The 26,726-nt window shown below is 44.9% G+C and overlaps 1 protein-coding gene across 7 annotated transcripts in view; it reads right to left on the reverse strand.

Moving 5' to 3' along the window:
- Positions 1-26,726, reverse strand: part of LOC118504564 (homeobox protein homothorax) — a 173,177-nt gene that overhangs the window by 86,568 nt on the left and 59,883 nt on the right. For all 7 annotated transcript variants that reach the window (XM_036039176.1, XM_036039179.1, XM_036039177.1 and 4 more), the window contains one exon: positions 24,547-24,732. In XM_036039176.1, coding sequence (XP_035895069.1) covers positions 24,547-24,732 — 186 coding nt within the window. The remainder of the gene's footprint in view (positions 1-24,546; positions 24,733-26,726) is intronic.

A 26,726-nucleotide genomic window follows, 5' to 3' on the forward strand; every position in this document is an offset into this window, starting at 1 on the left:
TGACTAATCCACGCTCAATGCAAAAGCCGTTGCATTCCAATTGCTGGTTGTCTAATCACCGCAACAAGGCCGAGACGACGAGACACAGTTGGCTGCAGGTTCGATTGAATTTGCATATTAGTGTTCAATAAACACTCGAAACACGGAGGGAAGCACACATCATTCGCATCAGCAGCAACAGCATCATCATCAGCAGCAACCTTACTCGAACGCGGAGCAGGTTACGATCTCGCGCCATTTCGCTTCACGACGACGACGAGTTCTTCTCCTTCTGTCGGGTTTTTGGGGCGTCGTCGATGGCGTGGCCGATGATGTCGGCAAGATTCCGATCGGTTGGAGCGCCATTATAGTGGTGTTGAATTTTGCCGTTTTTTTCTTTGCCATCCCCATTCGCTTGCTTAGCCGCGGCGGGGTAATGCAGCATGCAATTGCATGTTGCGCCGAGTTGCATCGGGCGAGAAGACTTGCAGGATATTACAACGGGGGCCTCGCACAGGGAACGTGGAAACAGCAAGAACAGCGTAGCAAGTAAGCGAACAGAGTAAAACACCCCGACGACCGAGCGCCGTACGAGCTGCGAAAGGGCGAAACAAGAGCTTTGGCAACCCGGCACGCAAAAGCGGGACGCAATGGCGGCGAACGTTGCGTGAGAAAGAGACCAAGACGAACGCGTGCGTGTCGTTGTGCGCGCTCCATCCGATTCCATTATGGTATCCGGGGGTTTTGGTGGTGGAATTCCTTTCGATTACATGATGTTTCGGTACGAACCCAGACTCTCGCTCTTTCCCTCCCGCGGGCGCTGGGCGAAAGAGTTTGGGTGTTTGGGAGGCGAAGCGTGTGGGAGATATTGTCCCGGGACTTCGGGAACAGGAAAAAGATGGACTGCGAATGTGCGCGATGGATGGATGAGTTGGATGGACGGCTGCACGGATGGATGGATGGGCCATTTTCCTCTCCGCCCAGCAGCAGCAGCAGAACAGCAAGAACAACTGCACCACTGCGTGCCCGACGTGCCTCGAAAAGGGCCGCCATTTTGCGCTCCACCTCGAGTAAAATGGTTATTTCCATGCGCGAAACTGCTTGCTCGGTGCTTCCTTGTGTGTTTGCTTCGGTCTCCAACCGTCTCGATTCTCTGCTCGTCGGCTTGGTTGGCTGGTTGTAATCCATCCTTTCCAGCGAAAAACCCCCAGCACCGAATTGAAGTAGGACGACAAGCCCGAACCGAACAACCGTCCGTGTTCGATTTACGCTGCGTTTCGTATTTGGAGGGCGCCATCGACCAGGATTGATGCTCTTCCTGCTCTACGGTAGTCCCACCAATATAAACGGCGGAAGTCCTAATGGAGGAGGGGGGGGGGGAAGGGGGACTAGGAACGTGAAGGGCAAAAATAATTTTATAGCTAACGCGGCAAGAACTCTGCCAACTCAGCAAAACCACCAGTAACAGAAGCTCCAGCGGGTGCCAGGACATCAGGAGTCTGTGCCGGCCATCCGTTCAGCTCTGTCCGAGCGTGCTTCCGGCTCGGCAAACGCAGTCCGGACAATTATTGAATGGATTTTTGTCCCGGACCGGAACTAGCACCGGGGACATTCTGTCTCCGCACGATTGGCTTCGTTTTTTGGGGCCCAGGGAATCGAGAGTACCATGGACCGGGGTGGGGATGGGATTTTCGTATTGGTTTAGTGAACCGTAAGCTTCTGAATCTGAACGAGCAAAATGGGAAAGGTAGGAATGAGTGTGTTCCGGGGTCTACTATCTACCGGCCTTCCGTTGGGAAGGTTTGTAGCTGATCCTAGCAGATACGTCTGACTCGTAGTCGAAATGTCCAAAAACCGGGGTACAATTTGCGTTGTCAGCAGTTTAAGTAGATTCAGACAAGCCGAGGATTTTGCGGAGCACATAGTCCGATAGGCTTTAAATTGGAGGATCAAAATGTGCTTCGAAACTAGTATTTCGTTCCTCGGTGACGTTTGAAAGCCTCCGGAGTAATTGATTACTCCGAGTCAACAAAACACATTTAATTCATTAGGATAATGAACTAAAATGCACGAGTCTCTCCTCGGTTAACTATGTGTTTCCGGTTTGACGTATCAGCAGGGTAACTTCAAGAAATTGTGTCTTTGGAGGTTGGAATGTCGGGACACTCGATTTGGAAGAGAAATCAGAATGCAGCGCTTGTAAAGAGCACAAATCTTACCCACAAAAGGATCAACTGCAACGTATATGCAGCGTTCGAAAAGAAGACCAGACATGGACAGGTGGACGACGGATGGCGTGGCGACTGTGACAGTGACAGCTCGAAGCTGGGATATTCAACTAAAACATCTCATCACGGTGTTCGGGAGCCATCGAATGTTGCATGTTGTTGCATCCCGAAAGATCTTCCACGCGTCTCCCATGTGCACTCGCTCAACCTTGGGATTACAGGCTTTCCTTACCGGATGCTTGCGTGTATTAGGACACCGCTGCCTATGTACCCAAAAATACACAAAGACACAGCGCTGACGCTGGTGAAAGCCGTGGAAAAGTGGCCTCGCCTTTCTTTTACTCTCACCCCCCTCTAGTTAAGACCCGAAGTTTTTCTCGCTCGCTCTATCTCGGTTGATGAGAAACACACCCGCCGGCTGCCTAGAAAATGTGTGTGTGTGTATTTTTTGTTTTCATACCTCCCACACTTGAAAGGTTGGTCTCGTTTTCTTCGCCATCTCTTGGCGTGTCTCCTTCCGCCTGCCTTCCCCGTCGTTTTCCGTTCGTGGAAAATGTGATATTTTTCCGTTCCACTCTCGGGGCACGGTTATTTGATCCGTACGTCACCAGTTTGATTTATTACATACTGATTATTGTCGCGCGCAGGAAAGAAGAAAAAAAACCGAGGCGACGAGACCGGTTCATGTTTTGGATTCCGTGGAAAACGTAGCACTGTTGGCTCTCCCGTGATGCCCCGGGAGAACTGCGGGAATGGAACGGGAAGAAAAAACGGGCATCTTCCGTCCATTTTGGTTTTTCACTCCCTGGTATCGCACATGCAGCAGCGAGTAAAAACATGGAAACATTTTCCCCGCTTTCGGGAAGGTTTTTCGGTGCGCTTAAGTTGCTTAAACAAAGAATTCGAGAGGAAAAGTATTTTAATTAGACAAAAACCCGTCACATCCGTGGGGGATGGCAATGGGAGGAAGTTAAATTGTTTGTGCACCAAATGTGTCCCCTAAGCAAGAAGGGACAGCCAGGCCTGGAGAAAGACACAGTTCGGTAGCGAAGTTTTCACGGGTGGTGTTCCATCTGCCGCACAGTGAGATGGTTAATGTTCAACAAGATTCTTTAATTCATGTTGGATTTTGTATAGAATTTTATTGCTCGGAAGCAAACGAGAACTGGCGACTTTCGTTCCGGAAAAACTAAAGATCTTTAATTCCTGGTTCAAAATCGGAGCTCGTCTCGTTCATTATCAGTTGCGAGTCGAGAATTACGCTACGTCATACGAATGCGGCTTTTCCATGTGTTCCCGGTTCGGTGTGCCTAACTATAAAAGGATTTTCTGCGCCTCTTCTCCGAAAACGTAAACAAAGCACTGCGGCCAGACACTGGGGCAGAAAAATCGATTTTACACCCATTTTCGGGTGTGCTGCTGTTGGCGTTGGTGGAAACCGACTCTGAACGGGGCCAACGACGATGAGGTGCACTTTTGGCGGTTGGGAAGGCGCGAAAATTTATGACACAGCCCTCCGTTTATTACCCACGTGGTGGTGTTGCGTCTCTTTAAGAGCATCAACACTACAATGCTCTGCCAGCTTCAGGTCTCCCAGGCCTACCAGGTTTTCCAGCCCGGAGCTGCGCGTCGACGTTTTCCCATTGAGAAAGGTTTTTAGTGACAATGACAAAGCACGTTCATGTACGACGCCGGACACCTTCGGCGGGCGCGTAGCCAAACGAGAAAGCAACCGATGCCCCCACCATGGCAGAACTGGGGACCCCTCCACCTCAAGGCCGGCCGAGAGATGAGTGGGCAAATTTTCCGTGCCCTTCATTCATACCGACGAACTCAGGTCCCGATCGATAATTTTACGCATCGAGTCGGGGAAAATTTTACTTTCCACCATTTCCGAAGCAGTTAATCAAGGCCCGCTGTGCTATCTTCAACGCCCGGGCACGTGCTAGTGGTCCAGTTTCATGGGTAGCGTATTTGTTTCTACGTGGAGGTGCGTAAACATTCCACCAGCAATCGTTTCCCAGTTGTGTGGAAGAGTTTTTCGGTGAAGAAGTTATAGAGAAAACCGAGACCCCACAAAAAAAAAGTCTACCGAAAAATAATGATCCCAAATCGTTGGGTATGTGTGTCTGGGTATTTTGCATGTACGAGGACCACCTTTAAAGCGATGTCGTTACATGGCCGAAGCCCAGATTACTGTGCTGTTGTCCACCGGCATACTGCGGTCGCGAACGAGGTTCCGTACGGCAAGAGCAAGAAGCGCCCTTTAATGTGGAAAAACGTACCCCGGTACGGGCACGAAACAAAGGCAGGAAAATCGATCCGGCGAGGGCGATATAGAAAGAATCGATTTTTCATGCATTCATCTGCCGATCCCACCGAACAGCAACACATGCGCGGTACGGCGGTACGATCACCGGGGACAAACAGTGGACAATGCCCCAACCACACTACTGGGTGGTGAAGTGAAATAAAAACAAAGCACAGCAACGCAGAAATAAAAAAAAAAGCAAACCACACATCCCCGAAAGTTAACCGATTTCTGGAGCGATGCCAAAAAAGGGACCCCAAAAGATTGTACCGACCATCGGTACCATCGGCTCTTTATACGGTCGTCCTTTATGGCGGCATTGATCAATCGCGGTGGATCACCGCGCGTTGCTCACTGGACCACTGTTCCACCGGTCGGCCCAACTGATGGGTCCCCCTGTCTGTATAAGCTGGCGGTCGTTACTGAGCACAGGACACTACAGAAAACACGATGACACAGGTTGTGGCACGGTTGGCGGTCGAGGACATTTTGTTGGGCTTGTTTTTTTTTTTGTGCCCTTTTCGGCTGATGCCCCTAGTCCGAGTTCTGGAGGACTTTTTTGTCGGGGGAGGAAAATGTGGTTTTTTAAATTTATTTTCATTTGTCCTCGAAAATGTCTCCCTTCGAAGGAAGACTTGGTGCAGAGCGAAAAACTCAAACAAACATTATCAATTCCCCTTCGACGTCATCATTATCGGAGCCGTAAGGTAATGGCGGCGACAGTTGACGGCAACTACAGTACCGCCAATTTCTTGCCTCAGCAAAGCAATTTTTCCACCATTAACCTTTTTGGTGACCGGAGCCAGAAAAGCGATTGAAGTCTTGCTCAAGTGTCCCCAAACGAAAAAGCCGATGATAACAACCGAATGGACCGCCGATATGCGTTTGTCCTCGTTCTTGGGAAGCCTCGAAAAGTCATTCGAAAGACGAAACTAATGTAAAGATGGAGTTACCGACAACCCAAAAAAAAAAATGTCTCGTGACACCCACCCCCGGGAAGCAAAACGGTCGCTCGCTGTGTGCTTTTATTCAAATGATGCACATCCATACGGCATCAAAATGCAATACTCGAGTCGATTTCTTCCAATTTCCGACCGCCGTGAGTCCTTCGGTCGGCTAAAAGGCAGCGCCTGCTTATCTGATGGGATTTTTTCATGAATATCTGATTGTGTTATAATTGTATGTCATCCTCTATCGCCGTGACATGGAAGGATGTAATCACATAATGGGAGAATCCGGGAATAAAGATAGCGAAGAAGAAGAAGAAGCAAACAGAAAAACGAGGACAAAAACAAGATAATTTAAACGAATACGAGCACGCACGGGCAAACAGAACTGAACTGGACAGTTTAAACCCGGGGTCGGTATGGATATAATAAAATGTACTTTCTATCCGTTCGATGACCTTTTTTGTAGCAGGGTTGCCAAAAAAAAAAACAAACCTTTACATGATGTGGCCTTGTTAGTGCGTGACTTAAACGAACAAACTAAATGCGCATCATGCACACAGTAATCGCTACTAAATCCACCACACTTACGCTTTACGGATGATGAAAGCTATAGCTATAAGTTTTCATTAGCACGGAAAGCCCATTACGAGAGCCTGTGTGGACTAGATTTAATGGAACAACCTAATATTCGACCACTCCACCCCAGACAACACACCGACCACCCCGTGCGAGTGACCACACTTTCGGTAAACTTTTCCATCATCCACAGGAAGTAGCGGCGGCAGCATCAGCAGGCAGAACCACCCAGAAAACACATCTAATGATTTACGGTTATCAGTGCAAATGCGAACGGGGAATGTTAATAATGAAAATAATTGAGATTTTTGTTGTTTCCGCACGGTAGTTTGTAGGTACCTTTCGGACCAAACACGGCGCCAGAAGCGTGGCGAATTTAGCCACAGTTTTTCCCTTAATTTGTTTTGCTTTTGCCGGCCACCCCCCGGGTCCCTGTCTCCGAGAAAAGTTTTCCCCTGCTTCCCCAACCGGTTTCCGGTTTTCCCGTTCGCACTCATTCTCTCTCTCGTTACGCATTGTTTCTTGTTGTTTGTTGTGGAAAAAGTTTTTCCGGTCGGTCCAGCATCCATCCACCAAAAGCCCGGGGTTGAGGCTAAGATTTAGCCGAGATGTCCAAGCAATCCCCGGGAACGGAACTTGAGGGCTGAATGGCTCTCCGCGCTGCTTAATTACATTTCTGGACACTTCCTCCCTGGCCGTACTCGGGATTTGCCGATGAAAATGTCTTATGCCCTATGCTCGGGTGGCAGGAGAAAAGAAAATATTTCAATAACGCCTCAGAAACAATAGCAAATGTTATGCTTGGTGTGGTTCGCTCAACAACGAAGGACCAACGACCACACCCTCCTTCAAACCAGATCAATCTACCAGAACCGGTCCCGGTCCGGTGTGTGTTCGGGCTGGTAATCCTGAGCGCAATGAGCACTCACCCTCACCCGGCAGTAAAGGTGTCGAATTCAAATGCTGCTGTGCCCACGTCATCCGCAGTGGCATTTGTGGCCGCCAACATTCCTTTCGTGGTGCTGTTCCCTTCGGCCTGGTCCTTTGGCCGATTTCCAAGCATCGCAACTAGGGGACGCAGCTGCGCCCGCGGATTACTCCGGACCGAGGGAGGCCCCTTTTTTCTGAAGCCTTCGCCAGCCCATGGGACTGTCGAAAATGAGGGAAAACCCATCGAGGGACTGTTGTCGCGCGTTCGCTTGCTGTGTACCCCAGAATGTTTGCGTCTGCAGATGGCGCACAGCGTTCGCAGAGAGGGTGGCTACTGTACGCCGCCCCGGCTGGTAATTGGCGTCAATTTACTCTTCACACCGTTGTATCGACCAGGAACAGAAATAAAAATAATAAAGATAGCATAACCGGTGGCAGACAGACGTTGCCACTTCGAAACACCGCAGTCAATAGCCGGGGAACTTGAGGCTTTCCGCGGGAAATTCCCCCGGGAGTCGGGGAGGGTGACGACTTCGGTGGGAAGAATTTTTCCCCCGGAGTTTCTGGTGCGTCAGGGGTTAGGATTTTCCACGGCCATTCATGTACTGCAGCATCCGGGCGTTCGGGGCTTTCTCGAAAGGGTCTGCATTTGATTGAGACTGTAGCGTTTTGACGAAGGGGAGAAATTGATTTGGCCACAGTTGGGTGCGGAGTTTGTGGGACCGGAAGACGCACAGGGATGCTGGAGGACACCAGGTTGTGTGCGTTATGGTACGCGAATGGTATTAACAACAATAAGCGCAACAATAGCCGGTAGTAAAAGCATCAGGCGGCGCTGATGACACCCTCACGCAGGGTACCATAATCGAAATCTTATGTTTTTCTATTAATATTAGCCTGGGATGTAGCTGCCACAAGGTACTTCAAGCAGTTGTGATTGTTTTGACAGGAAACCACTTTTTGATAATGGTGCATGTGATATTGCGAAAGGTATATTTAGTTTTCGAGGACCCAGAACAATGTTAAAATATTTGACTAAGCACGAAGTCACTCTTCCTTGAATATCGCAAAAGCTTTTTGTTTCAAATTCTAACATATTTAACACATACCAGTAGAAGGTGTGTCACACACCGAACCGAACCAAGCTTCTCAGGATTGCCCAACGGCCGGGAGAAAAGTGGATGAGTTTTGTTACGCCAACCAACCTCGAAAGGCGAGTAGTGAAAGGCGGCCGTGAACCGTACAACTCCCCTGGGGACAACTGGTGCCAAAGGACGATAATGGAAATTTTCTCCTCTTTTTTCGCTTCCCCGGGCTGCCAAACCCAAAGGGAATCAGAAAAGCATTAGTGTGAAAGCCGAAGTAAGATGCGATCATATTTCATAATTTTCATGTCTACCGCGCATTTCCCGCCACGGGGTCGCGTTAACGCGGAGGGTGCAAACCCCATTGCGAGACACGTCGACGACCGAACACGGCGACGATGTTGGAAATGGTTGGAACGAAAAGGAATGAAACTAATGGCTCGCGTCTTATACCTTGAGCCGAGTGTCAGTGGGCAGAAAAAGGAAACATTCCTACAAGGAAAACATATCCTGCTACTGCGTCGCGTTGGGAAGCTTGACGTTGGTGGAATTTTCTTCTTAAGCCCTCACGGGTAAGCCTTGTATAGGGACGCTTTTACACAAAAACCCCTTACATTTGCGCTTCGATAACCATCCATTCAGGTTCACGGCGCGGTGAACAAACCTTCCAAATGGGCATGGGAAAATTGGGGGGGAAAAAGTAGGGGATACCGTAAGCGATGAAATGTTGGATTTGCGAAGGAATGTCGCATTTGGTCGATTGATTTGAACCAGGAAAAGAAAATTGGAAAAATTGGTCACGTGGACACGGGGGTGATGCTACCTTTTCCCGACGTGAAAGAAAACCCAAGCGGGACCAAATCATTTGCTGCGTGTTGATTGGGGAAAAGCTTCGGGGTTTTCCATCGCAAATCGGTATACACCACTACACCTTGTGTTGTTTGTGTAATAATTTTCCTCTCTCCAGTTTCCCATCAAATGTAACCGGGGAAAAAGGCTGCCTATGTTTGGGAAAATTCTTCACCCAGAATCCAGGCCTGTTGGCGAAAACTCCCCCCGAGGGATATACCGTTCTCCAGGGGTGGGAGAACGGAAGGACGTGGTGGATGCGGCAAAGGAATTATGATTGGCATTATTATTGTTATTAGTTCCAAAGTGATTTAAGCACTGTGTTTCGGTTATAATTAGCGTTAATCACAATATTGGACGTCATGCGTGTTTGGGAAAGATGCAGTGCGAGGCGGCGCCAGGTGCTGCGGGTGGACAGAATTTAGCAAAATGCCCGGAGGGATCGAAACACCTTCTCTCTGTACGCCCTCGGCCAATTTCGTGGGACTGCAGCATCCCACGCTCTCGATACGTGGACTGTGGACGATTGTTACGTGCGTAGCATAAGTATGTCTGTAAATTATGACGTTTTGCACGAATGAACGAAGAATGTATGATCGGGCGTGTCGGTGCGTGTGTCCACGTCCTCCCCCGGGATATTGAAGGACACACGCAGAGACGCGGCGACACCGTTCTCATCGAGCGCTTGGGCTGTGCGACAACCGTGCACGTCCATCTCGCGAGCGCTAGGGTAAGACTGCTCCGTAGTAACCCTGCTTAATCCCTCCAACTATAGACGCCACATTTTTGACAGCTCCGAAATCTGCAGATCCCGCATGTTCGATGAGGGAGAGGGTACACAGTTTTTGGGAATTATTCTACGCCCGCTGCCAACCGACAACGGCAACGATTAAGGAATTCCGACGGAAATTCGATAATTGCTTGGTAATTCAGTTTTCGGGCAAGGCTGTGCAAAACAGTGGATGCATACTAAAACATCGCCTGGGCGAGCGATATTGCGATTGCTGGGCAGGATTTGGCAAGTTCGTGCTTTGGATGGAAGATTTCCGGTGAAGAAAAGTCCGGGAGACCCGGGAGTGGTGCGTTTTCCGCAGGAAAATTGGTAATGAAATTCATCCCGCCCAAGAAGACGTATGATCCAGTGAGTTGAAGTATGGGTAAGTGGGTTTTCGAATTTCATTACCACTGTTCTGTCGCTGTTTGTCTGTGGTTGGGTAGAAAGCCAAGTATCTCTGGACCGATTTGACATCGTTTAGAAGCAATCAAGTGTGACGAGGACGTGTGGTCGAGAAGGTTGGAGGGCATCGCTGTGTGCAAGGGCACGTCAAGTGTCCATCTCGGACGACGGACGGTAGGGACTATTCTTCAAAAGACTGCAGCTTTCACTGCAAACCACCCGGCGATTTGATGAGTATTGGATGTGTAGCAACAACACTCATTTGTCGCTTTGCTTTTTATAGCAGGGGCGTTCTGTGGATGTGCGAATTTGGGGAAGCGGAGGATAAGTGTCTTGTCTTGAGAAGTTTTAAGAAAACATCTCACAATCTTTCGAAGCAGTAGGGATTCCGAGGAATCTTGGAGCACAAATCAAATCACAGTCCTTAATCCTTCTCGACGAAACAGCAACTAATAGGGAGGGAACTTGCTTGCTGTTTGTGTTTATCGAACGGGAATTAAGCCGTTTGCCAGGGGGTTCGATAAATGTACCATCAGGAACATATGTTCTTCAGGGAAGAACCCTTCAGAGCTGAGCTGAGCCGAAAAGCAAATACACAGTTTCGCAGATGGACCAAGTCACACTCGGTCAAAACGATTGATTCATGACTCATGAAGCTGCATAGGTTGCACATTTGCAGGATATCCAATAGGAATGTGTCGGCGAGAGGCGAGTGTCCTGGAGAGACAACAACAAGAAGCCGAACGATCAACAAGCCCATAATAGCCCGGTTGGCGGCTTAAGACGAGGCTTACCGCCGCAAGGAACACAAGCGCACACGCCATTGCTACATGACAGTTTAATGACATTCTTCTGCTGGTTCTGGGCAAACAACCCGATAGGACCCGAGGTGTGGTCCTAGTGTTTCCATCCGCCTACAACCCGCTCCAGAAAGTACAGTTCCTTGTGGCTCAACTAAAATCGTTCAACCGTTCATTGAACCATTCCACCGATGCGCTTTTGCAAGCGATCAATTATCCGACCATGGGGACAACCTTTGTCGGACTAGAGCGCTCCGGAACTTGGACACCCTATAACTCGCCGCTCTAGCCGTCCAATGTCTATCGTTGGGTGAGGCGGGACATTAGAATGTCTGTCGCCTGGGCACGAAGACACGAAAAGCCCAAGAGCAGCCAGCAGGAAGCGACTAGCGAGAAGCTATTACGTTAAAATTAATGGTGTTTTTGTGTCTCGGTTCTCGTCTTGATGCCGGGTGGAGTTGTCCAGGAGTTTCGATTTTCCGATGGTATAGGAAAATGAGTTCCTTTTTTACAAGCAGGAAGTTTCTCTATCTTGTTATCTGTTGGGATTGAACTTCCGTATTTTTTTGTTGTTGCTGCTGCTGTCTTCGTAATGGCCAGTGTCTGCATCAGATCACAGTACACGATTACAGGCAATTTCTTCGATCAATCACTCCGGGTTGGGATGATGGGTCTTTAAAATTGAGAAGCAGCGCACACTGGTCACACACCAACACGCAAAGTTAAGAACAGTGTGGTCGGATAAATTTCAGCCTCCTAAAGGCAAGGAGTAGCTCGACAAAAAACCAACTCACTCTTTGCTTGAATTATTACACCGAAAACCTCAGGGTCTTAGTTCTCGCCGAAAAAAGGGCATTAAATTTCACACCCCGGCGAAAGAGCCGATCGTCTAATGGGGCCAACCGGAGTGCAATTTCATGCTCGAAAGCCGATCCAGTATCGGTCGCATCATACATCCTGCGGGCAAATAAAAGTGACATTGAATCCCGTACCGCCAAAATTAAGCTGGCCCCCGACCACCACGACGACGACGGTGGCACGCTGTGTCCCGAAAAGCGGCTCAGCAAACGGCAGGCTCAAAAACATCAATTACCATCCGAAACCGGGAGGGGGTGGGGTGGGACAATACGCGGGACGGCAGGCGAGCTCCGGTCGCACCGGTTGCTGCATCATGACGTCGATGATGATGATGATGATGCCGTGCCGGATCGTGCACGCGCGCTCACATGCATAATGCACCTCGAACTGCAACGTCAGTTTGCACAGCACACCGTAATTCAAAACCGTTCGGGGGCCCGGGTTTGTTGGTCAGCTTTTCCAGCCGAAAAAGTGCACGCATGCACGCATCGATGCAAGTTTGTGTAACATAAAACCGGGGCCACGCGACAGTCTGAAGACGTGCGTTGTATATGTACACAAGACACACAAAAAACGCCGTGCGCATAATATCCGGATCATAACCATTTCTGGGTGCATTTGTCGAATCCGAGAGGAACCGGAGTGATTTGTGATCTTGTTTTACTTTTTTTTTTTTATTTGCTTTGTTGTTTCGTCCAAAAAGGTTGGTTCCCCTGACACGAACGTCGGAGATTGTCGGTCACAAAGTGCTGAAGCCATAAGAGCATTTTATTCGGCCAAATAATTGCAGCCCCGCCAGACTAACTGACACTGCTGCACACGAGCAACACGGGATGATATCAAAATTGCGTGTGTCGCTTTGGTGTTCGGGTGCTCGGGCAATATGTTACGAGCTGTCCTCCCATTATCTTGCTATTGAAGTCTCTTCTGGAGGCAATTAAAACAAAAACCGCATCGAACATGCATACACTGGGCACATGATATTGCAGCAACAAATGTTGCTATAAACCATAAAAAAGAGTGCACATCGTCACAATAACCGCAAACCGTAAGACAGTTTCATGATACCCCCGTCGACAGTACCGCCACCTTGGAACCTTGGTGTAACGGTCGGTTTGAAGACACCCAATAAACCTAACCATACGTAAACAAACAATTTGCTCGTTTTGCGTTGATGGTGGTTCGACCGCATCAGAAGTCAATCATAAAATCGGCTCTCGGTCTCGCCCTACAAAACAGCCCCGGTTAATAAAAGGATGAGGTTTGGTTGATTTGATTTTCAACACTCCAAGACCACCAAGTTCCATGGGCGAACTCTTGATGTAGTGCTCGGATTGCGTTGGCAGCGTCGGCGGTATCCAATGTGTGCTATAAAACTTGATCCTTCAGGGGTTTATGGCTTTCGCGCTATTCGGAAGCAATCCAACGGTGGAAGAGTTTTTCTTGGTCAACGAGCAAGTCATCTTCAGTGGAGGAAGCAACACGATTAAGGGTGGCGAAAAGGGGATAAAGTTTAACGGTTTAATCCAAACCAAAAAACACCGCTCGATCGCTATGGATGTAAACCATCGCGGGCTATAAAATCTTCTTCTCGAACGTTAGAATTCAATCGACGATGATGCACCACCATCTTGCGTACACCCGAATGATGGTGTATCGTAAAACGCATCCAACGGTAAAACAATCATACACCCCTAAATACTTCCAACTGGAAGTGTATCTCAAACGTCACAACAATATAACCTGCAGAAACAATCTGCTCTTGAATGGAGTAACTTCGGGACAGGTTGAGCATGACAAGTTGATAGATAGTACCAACAAAAAAGGAAGTGGAAGTCTCTGTACTATTAGGATGAGTTGTCACTTTTTTTTTTGGCTTGCGCTCCCGTCCACGAGGACCATTTTCTGCAAGGACCAAAGGTTCTGCATCCAAATCTAGGAGGAGGATGTTACGCACACAGATGTTACCACATGTTGCCGGAACCGGCAGTGATGGTGGACCGATTATTGTCTAGTCAGGTTGAGGATTGAGTGTTTTTTTTTTTTCGTTGTTGCCGCCTCTTCCTGGTTCTCCCTCACCGCCGTCGGTTGATGAAAATTGACTGTAAATTTTATTACTTGTAACGGCCTAAAACAACACAATCCCACAGAGCCCGGTAGCAGGTGCTTGCAGCAGCAGCAGCAGCAGCAGCAGCTGTGACATCAAACCCCTGGCTCTGCCTGTGAGCGACTTTAGCCAAACAGAAGATACCTGCTATAGCTTATCCAAACAGACCGTTGCCCAGACCAGAGGTCTCTCCGATGGTGAGTTGATTGAAAAAAAAAAGCAGCCTTTACACACTTTGTCCACCTTGTGTGTGTGTGTCGATTTTTTTATAGCAACTTATTCTATTGGAAACTGTTAATGTGTGCCAAGACTGCATCTTGTTTGCAGCAAGTGTAAACAAACAAACTGCACACACACGCACGCATAAAAAATAGCCTATCAAACGGCTAAATGGTGGCGAGGTTGAGGAAGAAGTGGGTTGTAAATTTTATTACGGCCATCAAACGATTTCGATTAGCTGCGATGGGATTCGATCGCACACGCGTAGTCGTAAAACTTCCGCCTCCACAGTGGGGAAAAACTTCACGACCGCAGAAGAAGATCCACCCGTTTCAAGCACTTGCCGAGGTTCGGGCAAATGAGCATGGGATAACGATGGGATTGCTGGCAGCTGGACGTTTACTGTGGACGCATCGTTTCGCAGCTCATCTGTTCGCCCTATGCACGCTTTGTGGAAGCATATGATGATTAGTGTGCACTGGAGAGTGCGGTTCCGTGTGCGATGCCAGAATAGCAGAGAGGAGATAGCGCGACGAGCGCAACAAGATAGGAGTTGTGCTGCAGTCGTAAAACAAAAAATCCGAGTGACAATGTTTCATAATCGGATACCGTTTTATGATGCAGCATAAAACCAGAAGAGGAGTGCTTCGTGGTGGTGGGATATATGGGGAACGATGGTGGTGGACATTAAACGAAACTTGACGCCGATTGCTCGCCCGATGGTAGACAGCCACCAACAGCCTGTGTTCGATATGTTTCAATCAGTAACCGTGCGTGGGACATGGAGGTACCCCAAACAGGTTGTTTGATCTCCAACATTGTTGCAGTCGGTTGGATGGTTGCTGTGAGCGATAAAGGGGGAGGATTGTTTGGCTTGTTGGAAAATTGTGTACCCGCAATCGAACTGTTGTGGGAACAGGTTCACAGCAGCAATCAAAAACGTACCTAACGTTGTTTAAAGCTGAAAGATGATGTATTAATATCTGTAAACGGTGATGGCAGAGAGGGAACGCTTTCAACGAATGAAACGAATGAACAAAACGAATGAACGTGTGTGCGTGATGAATGGTTTCTCAATTTGCGATGATAACTTGTACTTGTTGGAAAGTTTGCTCGATAGCTTACAGTACTCATTACAAAACACACCCGGAGGGGGAAATAAGCGATTGATGGGTTTTTTTTTATTTTCAACAACAAAACATTTATTTTGTCAAAAAATAGTTTAAATATTAGTTTATAATGTTTTGCTTCACCACGTTTTGTTTGTTTGTTTGTTTGTTTTTTTCTTTATAGACAAAATACATAATATCATGAGTTACTGACGACGCCCACACATACACATGCGCTTGCACAATCGCGCTCGATCCTGGCCCGCACTCGATGCGATCGATTCACTCGCCGATCACATACATGTAAGTAATTTAAATTCAAAACGCTTGCGCTGCGATAATAATCATACTAAACTGTGTTGTGTAATTGTAATCATTATTATAGTAATCCGAGCGCTAATAACTGAATCTTCTAACACGACACGACGGAGTACGGGGTAAAACTCAAAAAATCGCGTCAAACAAAAATTTTGTCGCCCGATCTTACAACACAGAACCGAACCCGGAACGGAAGGAAAACATGGAAAAACACAAGGAAGCACATGGAAGGGTTTTGTGTTGTTTTTCCTCTTTTTTTCTTCTTCTTTATATCGCGTAGATTTTGTTTTTGTGTTTGTTGCTTCTTTGCTTAATTCTTTGTTTAATAATACCCTATTTAATGTATAGGAGGTATATGAGATGATGGAAAAAAGTGTTTTATGCTAAAAGGAGATTCTGGAAAAAGGATTCGTAACCTGCGTGAAAACTTCTCCTCCTCCTCACTTTCTCTCTCTCTCTCTCTCTTCCTCCCGTCTCTGGGAATGTGTTGCACGTCGGAAGTGGAGCGAGAATCCGACCACTTGGGTGGGAGATGGAAGGATGGAAAATTGGAACAGGGGAGGGGGCTTGGGGAATTATAGGCCCTGGATAGAGTGTGGAAAACGGAGGGATAACACAAAGCATCCTAACCGCCAAATCCTCTCCTGACTTCCTTCCTTTTGTGTTCGCTTTTGTCTTGAGATCTCCCCGTTGAGGCGCGCGAGAATCGTTTAGACTACATCGTTCAACATTCGATCAACTACACTTCCTGCTGCAATTTGGTCTGCAGCAATTGGCCTCGTTGTTATTGTTTCTTAAATACACTTTTTTTTCCTCTTGCGCTTACCTGAAGCGTGAAGATCCCGAAGACAAAAGCTGCTGGATTTGGGGATCCTCGTAGGAAGCATTGGAAGAGAAACAGCTTGTACTTTACGTATACTAGATCTTCTTCACCTCTGTTGCTGCTTGGAGGATCTTTGTGGTTACGCTTATGCTTTCGAATTTTCATTTTGAATGCGATCAAAGCTCGAGCCTGGTTTACGTATAATAGGTGTGTATGTACATGAGTTGGTAGGAGTTTGATGCTGTTTTTTGCCGTCTCGCGGATGATGACTTCCTCACGCTCGACTAAACTCATCGTTCAGTATCTCGACTTTTGCTTGTACAGAAACTAACACAAGGAAGAAATGGATTTATCGTTTCCCCGACGCCTAATCTGACTGATGCACTCCCTGAGTCCGCACGATCGTAGGTGACCGAAACTCTCCCTAATGTACTTCAAAGTTCAATTTTACCTGATCATTTATTGTTTGATGCCAGATGTGGGCCTGTTCTTGATAACGCTCTACATTTATGGCTACAGAGAGAGGTTCACAAATCACAATCAGGCTGCAGCATTCAGGCCGCAGTGTTTTCCTGGTCCTGGTGAGTACGGTTTTCTCGTTTGTGCGCGAGAACTCAGCCTTTCGCAGGCTGTGGGATTCGCGACATCCCAAATTCTCGAGGGAGATCTTTCGTTACTCATGGTTTAACAAATGCTTTTTTGTTGTAGCAAGAAAACAAAACAGTACACAAGAAAAACACGAAACGTTTTTTTAGCGAATTTTACACATACATATATTATAAAAAAGAAGTTTTGCTTTTAGAGACGAAGAAGAAGTTAAAAAAACATAACATTTGCTATATAAAAAAAAACTTTGCCCACAGTCTATAATTTAGTAGCAGTTGCCATCAACTTACTTATTCGTACATTCGTAGTTACGTATATTCGTTCTTTTTGCCTCATGCTTCATGAATGTCCTTCATCACACCCTCGCTTGCAAAACGCCCATTCTCTCCCGCGATTAGTTACGTATGTTGGCATTACTCTATATATATATACTACCTGCTCTGGTGTTAAGTATCTTAAGTATGGTAATACCATGCGTGTGTTCTCTCGCTATGTACTAAATGCATTTTCGTTTGCTGAGGTTCCAATCCAGTAGTCACCAGTAAGTAAGAAATGCCTTGGCTAGGACACCCCCCACACCTCGCTTGACTTTTGATGGTTTGGGTCGCACTGGTGGTGTGGGTCAGGATACTTTACTATCGCTTCTTGATACGATTCTGTTTTTGTTTTTGTTCCTGTGGCAAACCAACTAACTCGTATAGGTATACACTGTTGGCAATTAGTAAACGAAGAGCTATTAGTTGAGTCCCTTTGGAGGGATTAATCGTCAGGAAAGGAAAGTTTAAACTTCCAACACATCATTACAGCAAGCGAGTACGAGATTCTATTTTTGTTGTCTGCTTTCTGAGGGAGCAATAGGATACTGTTGGGATAGCTATCTCCAGAAGGGCGAAGAAGGATCAAGAAAACCGTTGGGATTTGCAGGTAACATAAAGGGGATGGGGAAAAAACTGGTGGGGGAGGGGGGGTATGCTTTCCTTACATTTTGTTAGTTCCTTAGCTTGCACTACGTTTAATATGTACGTATATAATCATTTCTGCTGCCTGCTACTACTGCTGCCCTCACGGTTTTCTACTACTCGGCATAAAATGCGTTTTTTCGATCAATTTGTTCGCTTGCGGTTTCGCGTATTTATTATATTACATACTTACAAGGTATTGCTAACTGAGCGCGTATCGGAAACTAGCGGCAGGCGGTTGAACGTGTCAGCCCGCCTCGCGATTAGAATTGGTAGGTTAGTATCGATGGTAGGAGAGAGAACAAATAAAAAACACATTATGCTCAATAATAGTTTGATTGGTTGTGTGCTGATGTGCGCCATCTTGCATGTACGCACCTCATCGTATACTTTGTTGTGTTAGTAGCTTTTTTTCTTTTTCGTTTTCCTTTGTTTCTTTTCTCCAATTTTCCAGCCTTTCCACTGCAGGGAAAGTGTTTGTGGTGGTGGTGGTGGTGATGGATTTGATTAGTCTTCGACGTAGATAAAAATTTTCCCTCCAAACACGCACACACACGCACACAATTAGGCTAACCGCTCGCGAAACACACACACACCCCCGCTCTGGACAGACAGATTAGTGAGGTAAGAATAAATTATGCTTGTTCTTTAGTGACGCCGCACGATCACCGCGAAATGGAGGCGCCCGACTTCGTTGTTCGTCCGATCGTGCCAACTGTCATTCTGTCCACCGTGTTTGTTTGCGTGTGTCCTAGAGCTTTAGAGTATACCAGTTGTCCTTTTGCATCCAGCGGCGAGACAGTGTTTGCTTTGCCCTACACACTAAACTTGCTTAACAAAGCCAATAGAAATCACTGGCGCGCTCGCGCCCTTTGTGACAGGCTTAGTTAGCAATAGTTTGCTTCTGCGTTTTGCTTTGTGTTATGAAAAATACTTTAATTAGGTATACATTTACAATTTCATCATCACGCAATCTGTTTTGTTGCTCTTGGTATACGTATGTATTTTGTTGGTATTGTTTCCGTATTGGGGGTTTTTCGTTTTCCTCTTCGTTTGCCTACGCCAATCTCTTTTTCCTCATCATCTTTCAGCCAGTCGTGCAAGCATCCAACGATTTGAGATTAGTTTGTGTTTTGCTTGCTTCTGAGCGTTCTAAATGCAAATTTGATGCAGTATCGCGTACAACCGCTGCGCGAACACTTGCTTTCCACACCTCGCGGGGGGATGATAAATATATTGAATTAGTAAAGATAATATGCTTATCTGTACTCGGTCACTGCGTCGCAATCTTCAGCAATGGCCCTATTCAATCGTATAACTCTGCTGCTTACCATACGCTTATTATACTTATCGGCCAATAATTTCTGTACGTATTTTTGTGTGTGTATGTGTCTGTTCCCTAGGCCCCTGCGGTTAAAATACTCTACCGACTTCGGTAATAAGTAAAACGATATTACAAACTAAAAACAAAACTGTTGTAAAGCTTAATACTCGAATTAGTTAGTTTTTTTGTTGTTGTGTTTTAGGTTTCCTTTTTTCGTTTTCTTTTCTTTTGCTGCTTCGTTTAGTAGCTGTGTGTTTGTTTAGTTGTTTTTTAAAAAATCGTATACTCATTTTACCACCACATTGTTTTAATGCATTGCTTACAGTGGGTATAATTTGTTAATTTTTCCTCCTTTTGTTTTACTTCTGCTTAATCATTTTGATTCATTTCCACCAGCAGTTCATCATCTTACTAAAACGTACGCCAAAGTAAAAATAAAAACAGAACCACTGGTCTGGGTGCCTCCGCAAAACCTTCGCACAGAATTGTGTCGGGGTTTTGGTAAGCGCTGCATTCCTCTATTCCAATGATTAATTGTAATCATCCTTTTTCTCCTAATCCGAAAGGGCGAGGATATTTGTTTCGCGCTTTGCTCGCTAGTAATGCCACAGTTTAGTATTCAACCACTTACCGCTACGTATGGTTACAGGAATTAACCTATCTTTGCTGCCCCTTTCCCATGTTTTTTTTTTTCGTGATGTTTGTTTTTGTTTAGCTACTCTCTTCCTTTTGATTTTTCAAAGAGCGCGAACGTGTCACAGTCAGTCAGTATTACGTATTTTTGTTTTGCAGGATTTTGCACAAATTGATTGCTAATTGATTCTCCTTTTTGTGAAACGAAACGTCTGATTCAATACTAGTTATATATCTTTCTCTTAAGCAACAAGCACAAAGTTAACAAAGTTTGAGATTTAAAAAAAAAACATCGCTAGCGATAGCTGAAAATGGTGTGGTGAAACAGTCTCGAAATGGAAGCTGGCTAATGTAGAATTAGCTAAATGTATCCTTTTTGCTTCATGAATTATTGATATACAAGTACAGGAGAAAAACAAAGCAATAACACTTCGTCACGCACGAGCCCATACATTCGTTTTGTTCATTCGTTTAGTAGAGAAAGAGTTCCCCTGTGGGGATCGATCGAGCGAATGTCGACTTTAAAGTCGACTTTAAGAACTTCAATACAAAACAAAAAAATAGAGAAATGGAATAAAATTAAGTGGAAATATGTAAGAGCCCTCAAGAGAATTATAAACCCCCGGCAAGACGAGAAAAAAGGACCCGACATCAGTGGTTTGATGCGAGTAGAAACGATCACTGTCCCCAATTATTAAAGACAAGACCCTAAGTCGAGAAATCTTTTTGCTATCGAATAATGCATCAAACAGAGAAGACTTTTTGCGCACCTAATTAACACAAATTAATGTGTCACTAAGCGCTTTGACATTAAAACGCCAACCATTATGTTTGACCAGTTGTCAAAATTGGTTGGGGACGAATTGATTGGTAATTGGAGGATTGAAAGTAAATTGCAACAATCTAGACACATTGAGAGTTGTAAAAGGGCATGCAACGTAATAATGAATATAAACAAAAAGAACAAATCTACATCTAAATAAGAAAATAATAATGTGACGTGACAATTTGGCAAATTCAGTATTTGACACTCTCCAAGCACTTTTCCAAGAATCAAACATACTGTAACAAAATTGTTAAGAATGTGTTAAGGATGGGAAAAGGAGTGGTAGACTAAAAAAAAAAATTTTTTTTTAATTTAATGCAGACAGATTGATCAAGCTGAAAGAAAAAGAGAGATTAAAAATGACGCTCGGAATACGACATCGCATGACTAGTCGTAGGTGACCAGCGGGATCTAAAATTTTAGTTCCAATAACCGCCGCCACGGCGTGCGCCGATCAGTGATACAGTGTTCAAAAAAACAATCTCAATTGCATTGCTGGCAACACCCGGGGGGGAAAACGGTTGGAGAAAAATGATGTTTAGAAAATAATGACATCGTGGTACAAAAAGGGAGGAGATTTGTTTTGAAGTGCAAAGTAACTGCCAAATGCTGAGATATTGATGGGTTTTAGAGTGACTGAAATGGTGCTGAAGAAGGGGAGGGGTGGAGAGTTTGGGGGATGTTATGGGCGATAAAAATATTAGTCAATAAATCAGTAAGATCAGTCACGCACACACACACACACACGAAGTGGCTCTGTGGAGGACGAAATATTACCGTTTTGCCAAATTGTTACGTCAATGTATATGTATAAAAAAACAGGTTACTAATTGGCGAGCTATATGGGCCTCTTGCAAAAACGAAGTGCTACAAAACTAATCTCGTTCGTTCGCTGGTATTACTTTTCGCTTGTTTCTTTTTTTTTGCTTTGCTTTTTTATGCTTTTTGCTTTGCTTGTTTGTTGTGTATGTTTGTAATCTTGGTTTTGTTCTGTTTTTTCATAACCGTTCCGAAAACATTGGAGCTTTCATTTGTATTATTGATTATACCTTTTTTCCGATTTTGATTCGCTATTTTCTATTTCATTTGTTTGCTTTAGCCGAAAAATCCGTTTGCACAACTAGCTTTTTTGTGTTTCAATCCTTTGACTTATTTGACTTATGCTTAAATACCATGCTTTACTGGTTGTTGTTCTGGGGCTGCTTTTTGTTTTACGTATACGCATTGAGGAGTAATATTTATGTTTGTTGGTTTTGCTTTGCTTTCAAAATTCGAGCTGTCTATCTGTGTGGTGTCTGTGCAGTCTGCTGCGCATTCCTTAAATGCTAATTACGTATTTTTGTTACATCAGCATTCAGACTGATTTTCGCTTTAACTAATTTGTTTACTTCTTTGTTCCTTCGATTTACTACTGCTGCCGATGCACCTTCTTCTAACAGCTTGGAACACACTGTCCCGATGCGGCTTCTGACTTCTGACTGCGGTTGCTGCTACTGCTGTTGCTGTTGCTACCGTTGCTATGACCGCCGTACAACATGCTACGGTTGCGCTTGTGAGTGGGTACTGTCTGTCCTAGTTCTACAATGCGCGGAAATACTATTTACATTTTTCACAATCAACGGGGTTTCATGGTTATCGCTTCTTCCTGTCTTTATCTGCCGGTGTTTGACTTTTAAACTGTGTGCTGCGTCGGTTGGCTTTTTCTTTGCGATTATCGTTTGCTCATTTCCGGTTGTTCACTGTACACTGTTCAGTTCCAGGAGGCTTCTCTGCACACTCACACTCAAACAACCTACTACTAGCATATATCAGCGCTCGACTACTCTCCGTACTGCGGTGCCGATTGCACGTGATTGCATCCGTATCTCTTTTATTATTCATCATGCAGATTTTTGTTAGCATTAAAAGCAAATCATCTTTGCATCGAAGAGATGCAAAAGTAGATCAAACAACCACAACTCCTTCGCGAAAAGTGCAAAGTTGGTGCAAAAACAATCATTTACTTCGTTCAGGGTTCCATTTTTCATCCACCCCATTTTTTACTTCTTTTCAGTTCTTCCTTGTGCAACAAAAACACATGTCCTTGTGCTTCTAGTTTCCTGGCTCCGTGTGCCTGCGTCTGTTGGGGGTTACGATTTTATTAATCGGTTTAAAAAATTATTCCTTCATGTTTAAAAGCCTGTGTGGTTCTGCCTTCTGCCCTGCACTGTGCGTTGCGTTTTCCGATTCGTACTCAATTCTATCATCGGTCATCCTGTGTCGTTCGGGGGAAACGTCGTTCGTTCGCTTTATCTCGATGTTTTCTTCCTCGGCAGACACATTTTGCATCATGCTCACCATAATAAACGCACGCTATATCGTGTTCTTCGCCTACGTGAGACAGATCAAACAGGCTGCTCAGGTGAATGTGGCCTGTACCACAGCAGTGTTCAGCAAGATACAGAACAGGGAGGGAGATGCAACCAGGCAACAACAAAAAAAATGCTGCAACAAGATATCTTCGAATGCAAATTCACCCCGATATGGTTGGGGAAAAGGTTTTTTTTCTGCTGGAGCTCGATCACACACAGACATCACAGCATGATGTGCAGGCGAGTGAGCGAGCGAGCTTTTAATTTTAAATATAATGTCCACGGTATGCAACTCCGAAGCTTCTGTACGTGATGCAAACGCTTCATTAATCATCTCATTGCAGTCGCATTGTGCAACAGCTGCCCACCAAATGCATGCTCAACCTGCTTGCTACTACTACCGCCAGCCAGGCCGTTGCAACTCAATTGTGCGCTCAACTCGGTTGATCCTTCGGGCATCCCAAGCGAGGCATTTGGAGGATCCGAAACATATTTCGTCCTCGACGGATGGGAAAATAAAGGGAATTGGAGAAAAAATGTAAAGTTAAAATCATAAATGCAATCATCAATGCGAACTAAGTAGGCAGCACACCGATGCGTAGTGCGGAGTGTTTGGCTGAGTTTTCCTTGCAGGTTAGTCTGCTCTGTTACGGCGAAGTGTACTGTACACATCCCGGTTTCCTACCAAACTTTGTGTGTTTGTTAACCTTTTTCCTGAATGTTTTTGTAGTTGCTTGTTGCTTTTTTTTTTTTGGTATGCGTGTAATTTGTGTCAGTGAGTGAGTGTGGTGTTGTGCACCACCGTAACGCAAATGTTGTATCAATCACCGTTTTGGATCTCCATTTCAACAACTTTACGCTCAGCTAGTCAATTTTCCACAGTTATTATTATTTTTGAAGGGATGGGGGGCTGGCAAATATATATGTGTAGGTGTTAAGGTGTTTGTGTGCATTTTTAATCTCAATAGTACGGTTTTGTTTAAACTCATTCCTAATGAATTTTGGTTTTGCAAAAGACATTTTCAGGTAATATCTTTTTCGCATTCTGGGTTTTTTCATGTGGTGAAATAAAAAAAATGTATAAATGGTAATGGTAGGCTTATGTGCATATGTCGGTTTAGTATATGCTTTTAATTTTGTAGCATTTTTCCTTTTTTTTCTTATATGTTCTCTTCTCTTTTTTGTTTGTATCTGACATAGCTTAAGCTGTAGCATATTTGTTTGTTTGATTTTGTTTCGGTTTTGTTTTCTTTTCTCTCTCTCTCGGTTTGCGTTCTCTCTCTTTCTCTCTTTTTAATGTTTAGCGTTTTGTTTTCGTTTTTAGTTTTTAGTTTTGTTTTGCAAAATTTTCTGTTCTGTTCAAAGTTCTTCAGCGCGATCAAGTGAAGTTCTGGCCATTATCCCAGGGCATTGTGAGCACCCGCTTCGTTTTTGCAAGAAGGTCATAGTCGTACTACGAACATGGGTGCACCACCGCATTGTAGCTCGCCAATATAGGACCATGTGCTCCCGCGAAGGGGGTACTCACAACGTCTGGTGTGCTAGCTCCATCAGTATGCGATGTTGAATCTGCATTACTTCTACCCTCGCCATTGGCACCGCCTAATTCTGGTGGTTTGGTGGTGTCCCGTTCGTCAATCACTAAATCTATTGGCATTTTACCCTTTAAACACGATATATATCGATGGCAAAAATTATCACACAGTTCATGCACCTGAAACAACAGAGAAAGCAGAGAAAGGGAAAAAAGTGTGTCAAAAAAAAGCATTTCTGGACATTTCAGGGGCGCTTTTTTCGGGGCTTTTGGTTTGTTTGTGTGTGTTTTTTTTAAATGGTTTGCGGAGTGCTTTCAGCATATTCGCTCGCGCAAATCTCGCTTCCCTTCTCTTTTCTTCCTCTTGCCTTTTTCCGTGCTTGCGTTACCGCGGTGCTGTGTTTCTCTATAGGACGCTATGATCTTCTTTTGTAGTTTTTTTTGATAGTATTCATTTTTTAAGTAATATTTTCAATTGTTGTAGTTGAATTTTTTCTGTTTGTTTACATTTGCGTTTAGCAATATTGCTATAGCCACACGCACACTGTGTCTCTGCAAACAGTGTAGCCCGGTGCAGGGTTGGGTGGAACCAGAAGGCCAGCCACCCGGCCAAAAACTGCACCAAACCATTGGTTGGGCTAGTGTATGGCTTTGGTTTTGGTTTCAATGCTGCATTGGGATATTTATATGTCGACCAGCAATAAAATATTGGCAACATTTTTGTCATTCTTTCGGGTAGGTTTTTTTCTGTTTTAGCTGTGTTGGTATATAGTCGTTTTTCGGTTTGGTTTTTTTTTTAAATGTCAGGATCTCGTTGCACAATCGGGTTTGATTGGCGTAAAATTTATTTATTGCGATTCATTTAAAAACAAAAAGGATTGGAATATATTTTTTATTTAGTTCGTGTTGAATTTGGCTAGAATTTGTTATCTCGAAGCTTCAGTGTTTCATAAATGTTTGTTTTTTTTTCTTTCGGGGTTTTTTTTTGTATGTTTTTTTTTGGCCAACATTGCTGGTGGGGTGTATCATTGTTCGCTCTTTTCATATCCATCACACATCACGAGGATTATGCATTGGTAGCAAAAAACAGTGCAGAATTCATCATGTGCGTGTGTGTAAAAAGCTATAATAAAAATAACACCACCACCCAGGTTCTGAGGTCATAATTCAAATGGTACCCTATAAAAAGGGTTAAATAACTGTATTTGGTTTGAAAATAAAAACCAATTCAATAAATATTATAAACCCCCGACTGTTCTGTTCCGTGGGGTCCAGAGACTGGGCGTTCAGGCACAAAACAGTCGGACATAAAACATATTTTATGATCATTCACGATTATCTGGTGACATTTATAGTCATTTCCTGATAACGTAAGGCGAAATCCATTTGGAATTTACTACATCCCATGATCATCTCGAAGTTCTCGGTGTGATCCATTGCTTGATCGGAGACTAGTTTTTAGCGTTAGAGATTGGATCTTCTTCGACTGACCGACAAGACAGCCTTGTTCCTCGTGGTAGTCGTTAAATGATCTTTGGAGATAACTCTCCAAAACATTCGTCAGCATGCCTACAGTAGGAGGTTCCTTACTGTTTGGAAACTCCGGGACTCGAATTCTTTGCAATTCCCTGCCAAAAACAGGTGACGAAGTGAACGAGATAATTGAAGTTAATTTTTCAAAACGATCGTCAATGTGATCCGGAGCGCAGGTACCGACGCGATTCCTGACGTTCTCGATCACGATCGTTTTTTTTTTTTCTTGCTTTAAAGGCCACCTAACGTAGAGTCTTGATATTGGCCGTAATTGTTTGACATCCTTTATGTGTAGGAAGGTTTGTTTTTTTGCGAGTCCTTCTCGTCATCAGTCTCAGATCTCAGAAACGGAAATGATGGGATCGTTTCGTCAGTTAAAAATAAATCGTCACCACTTGGAGAACGAGTAATCATTTCAAATTTCCAAAGCATTTCACAAGTTTCTCACTTGAAGTGTATGCGCTGCTGTTTGTTTGCTGCACACGTCGTTATCCTATATTTATTTGTCATCCGTTTCTCTCGTACATTATTTTTCTCGTAGCTAATCGATCGTCGAATGCAGACAGTAGCGTGTGTTGATGTATAGTGTTGATAGTGTTAGTACAAATTTAAATTCCTATATTACACCCTTTTACGGAGAC

The sequence above is a fragment of the Anopheles stephensi genome, chromosome 2 (assembly GCF_013141755.1).
Source record: "Anopheles stephensi strain Indian chromosome 2, UCI_ANSTEP_V1.0, whole genome shotgun sequence".
NCBI lineage: Eukaryota > Metazoa > Arthropoda > Insecta > Diptera > Culicidae > Anopheles > Anopheles stephensi.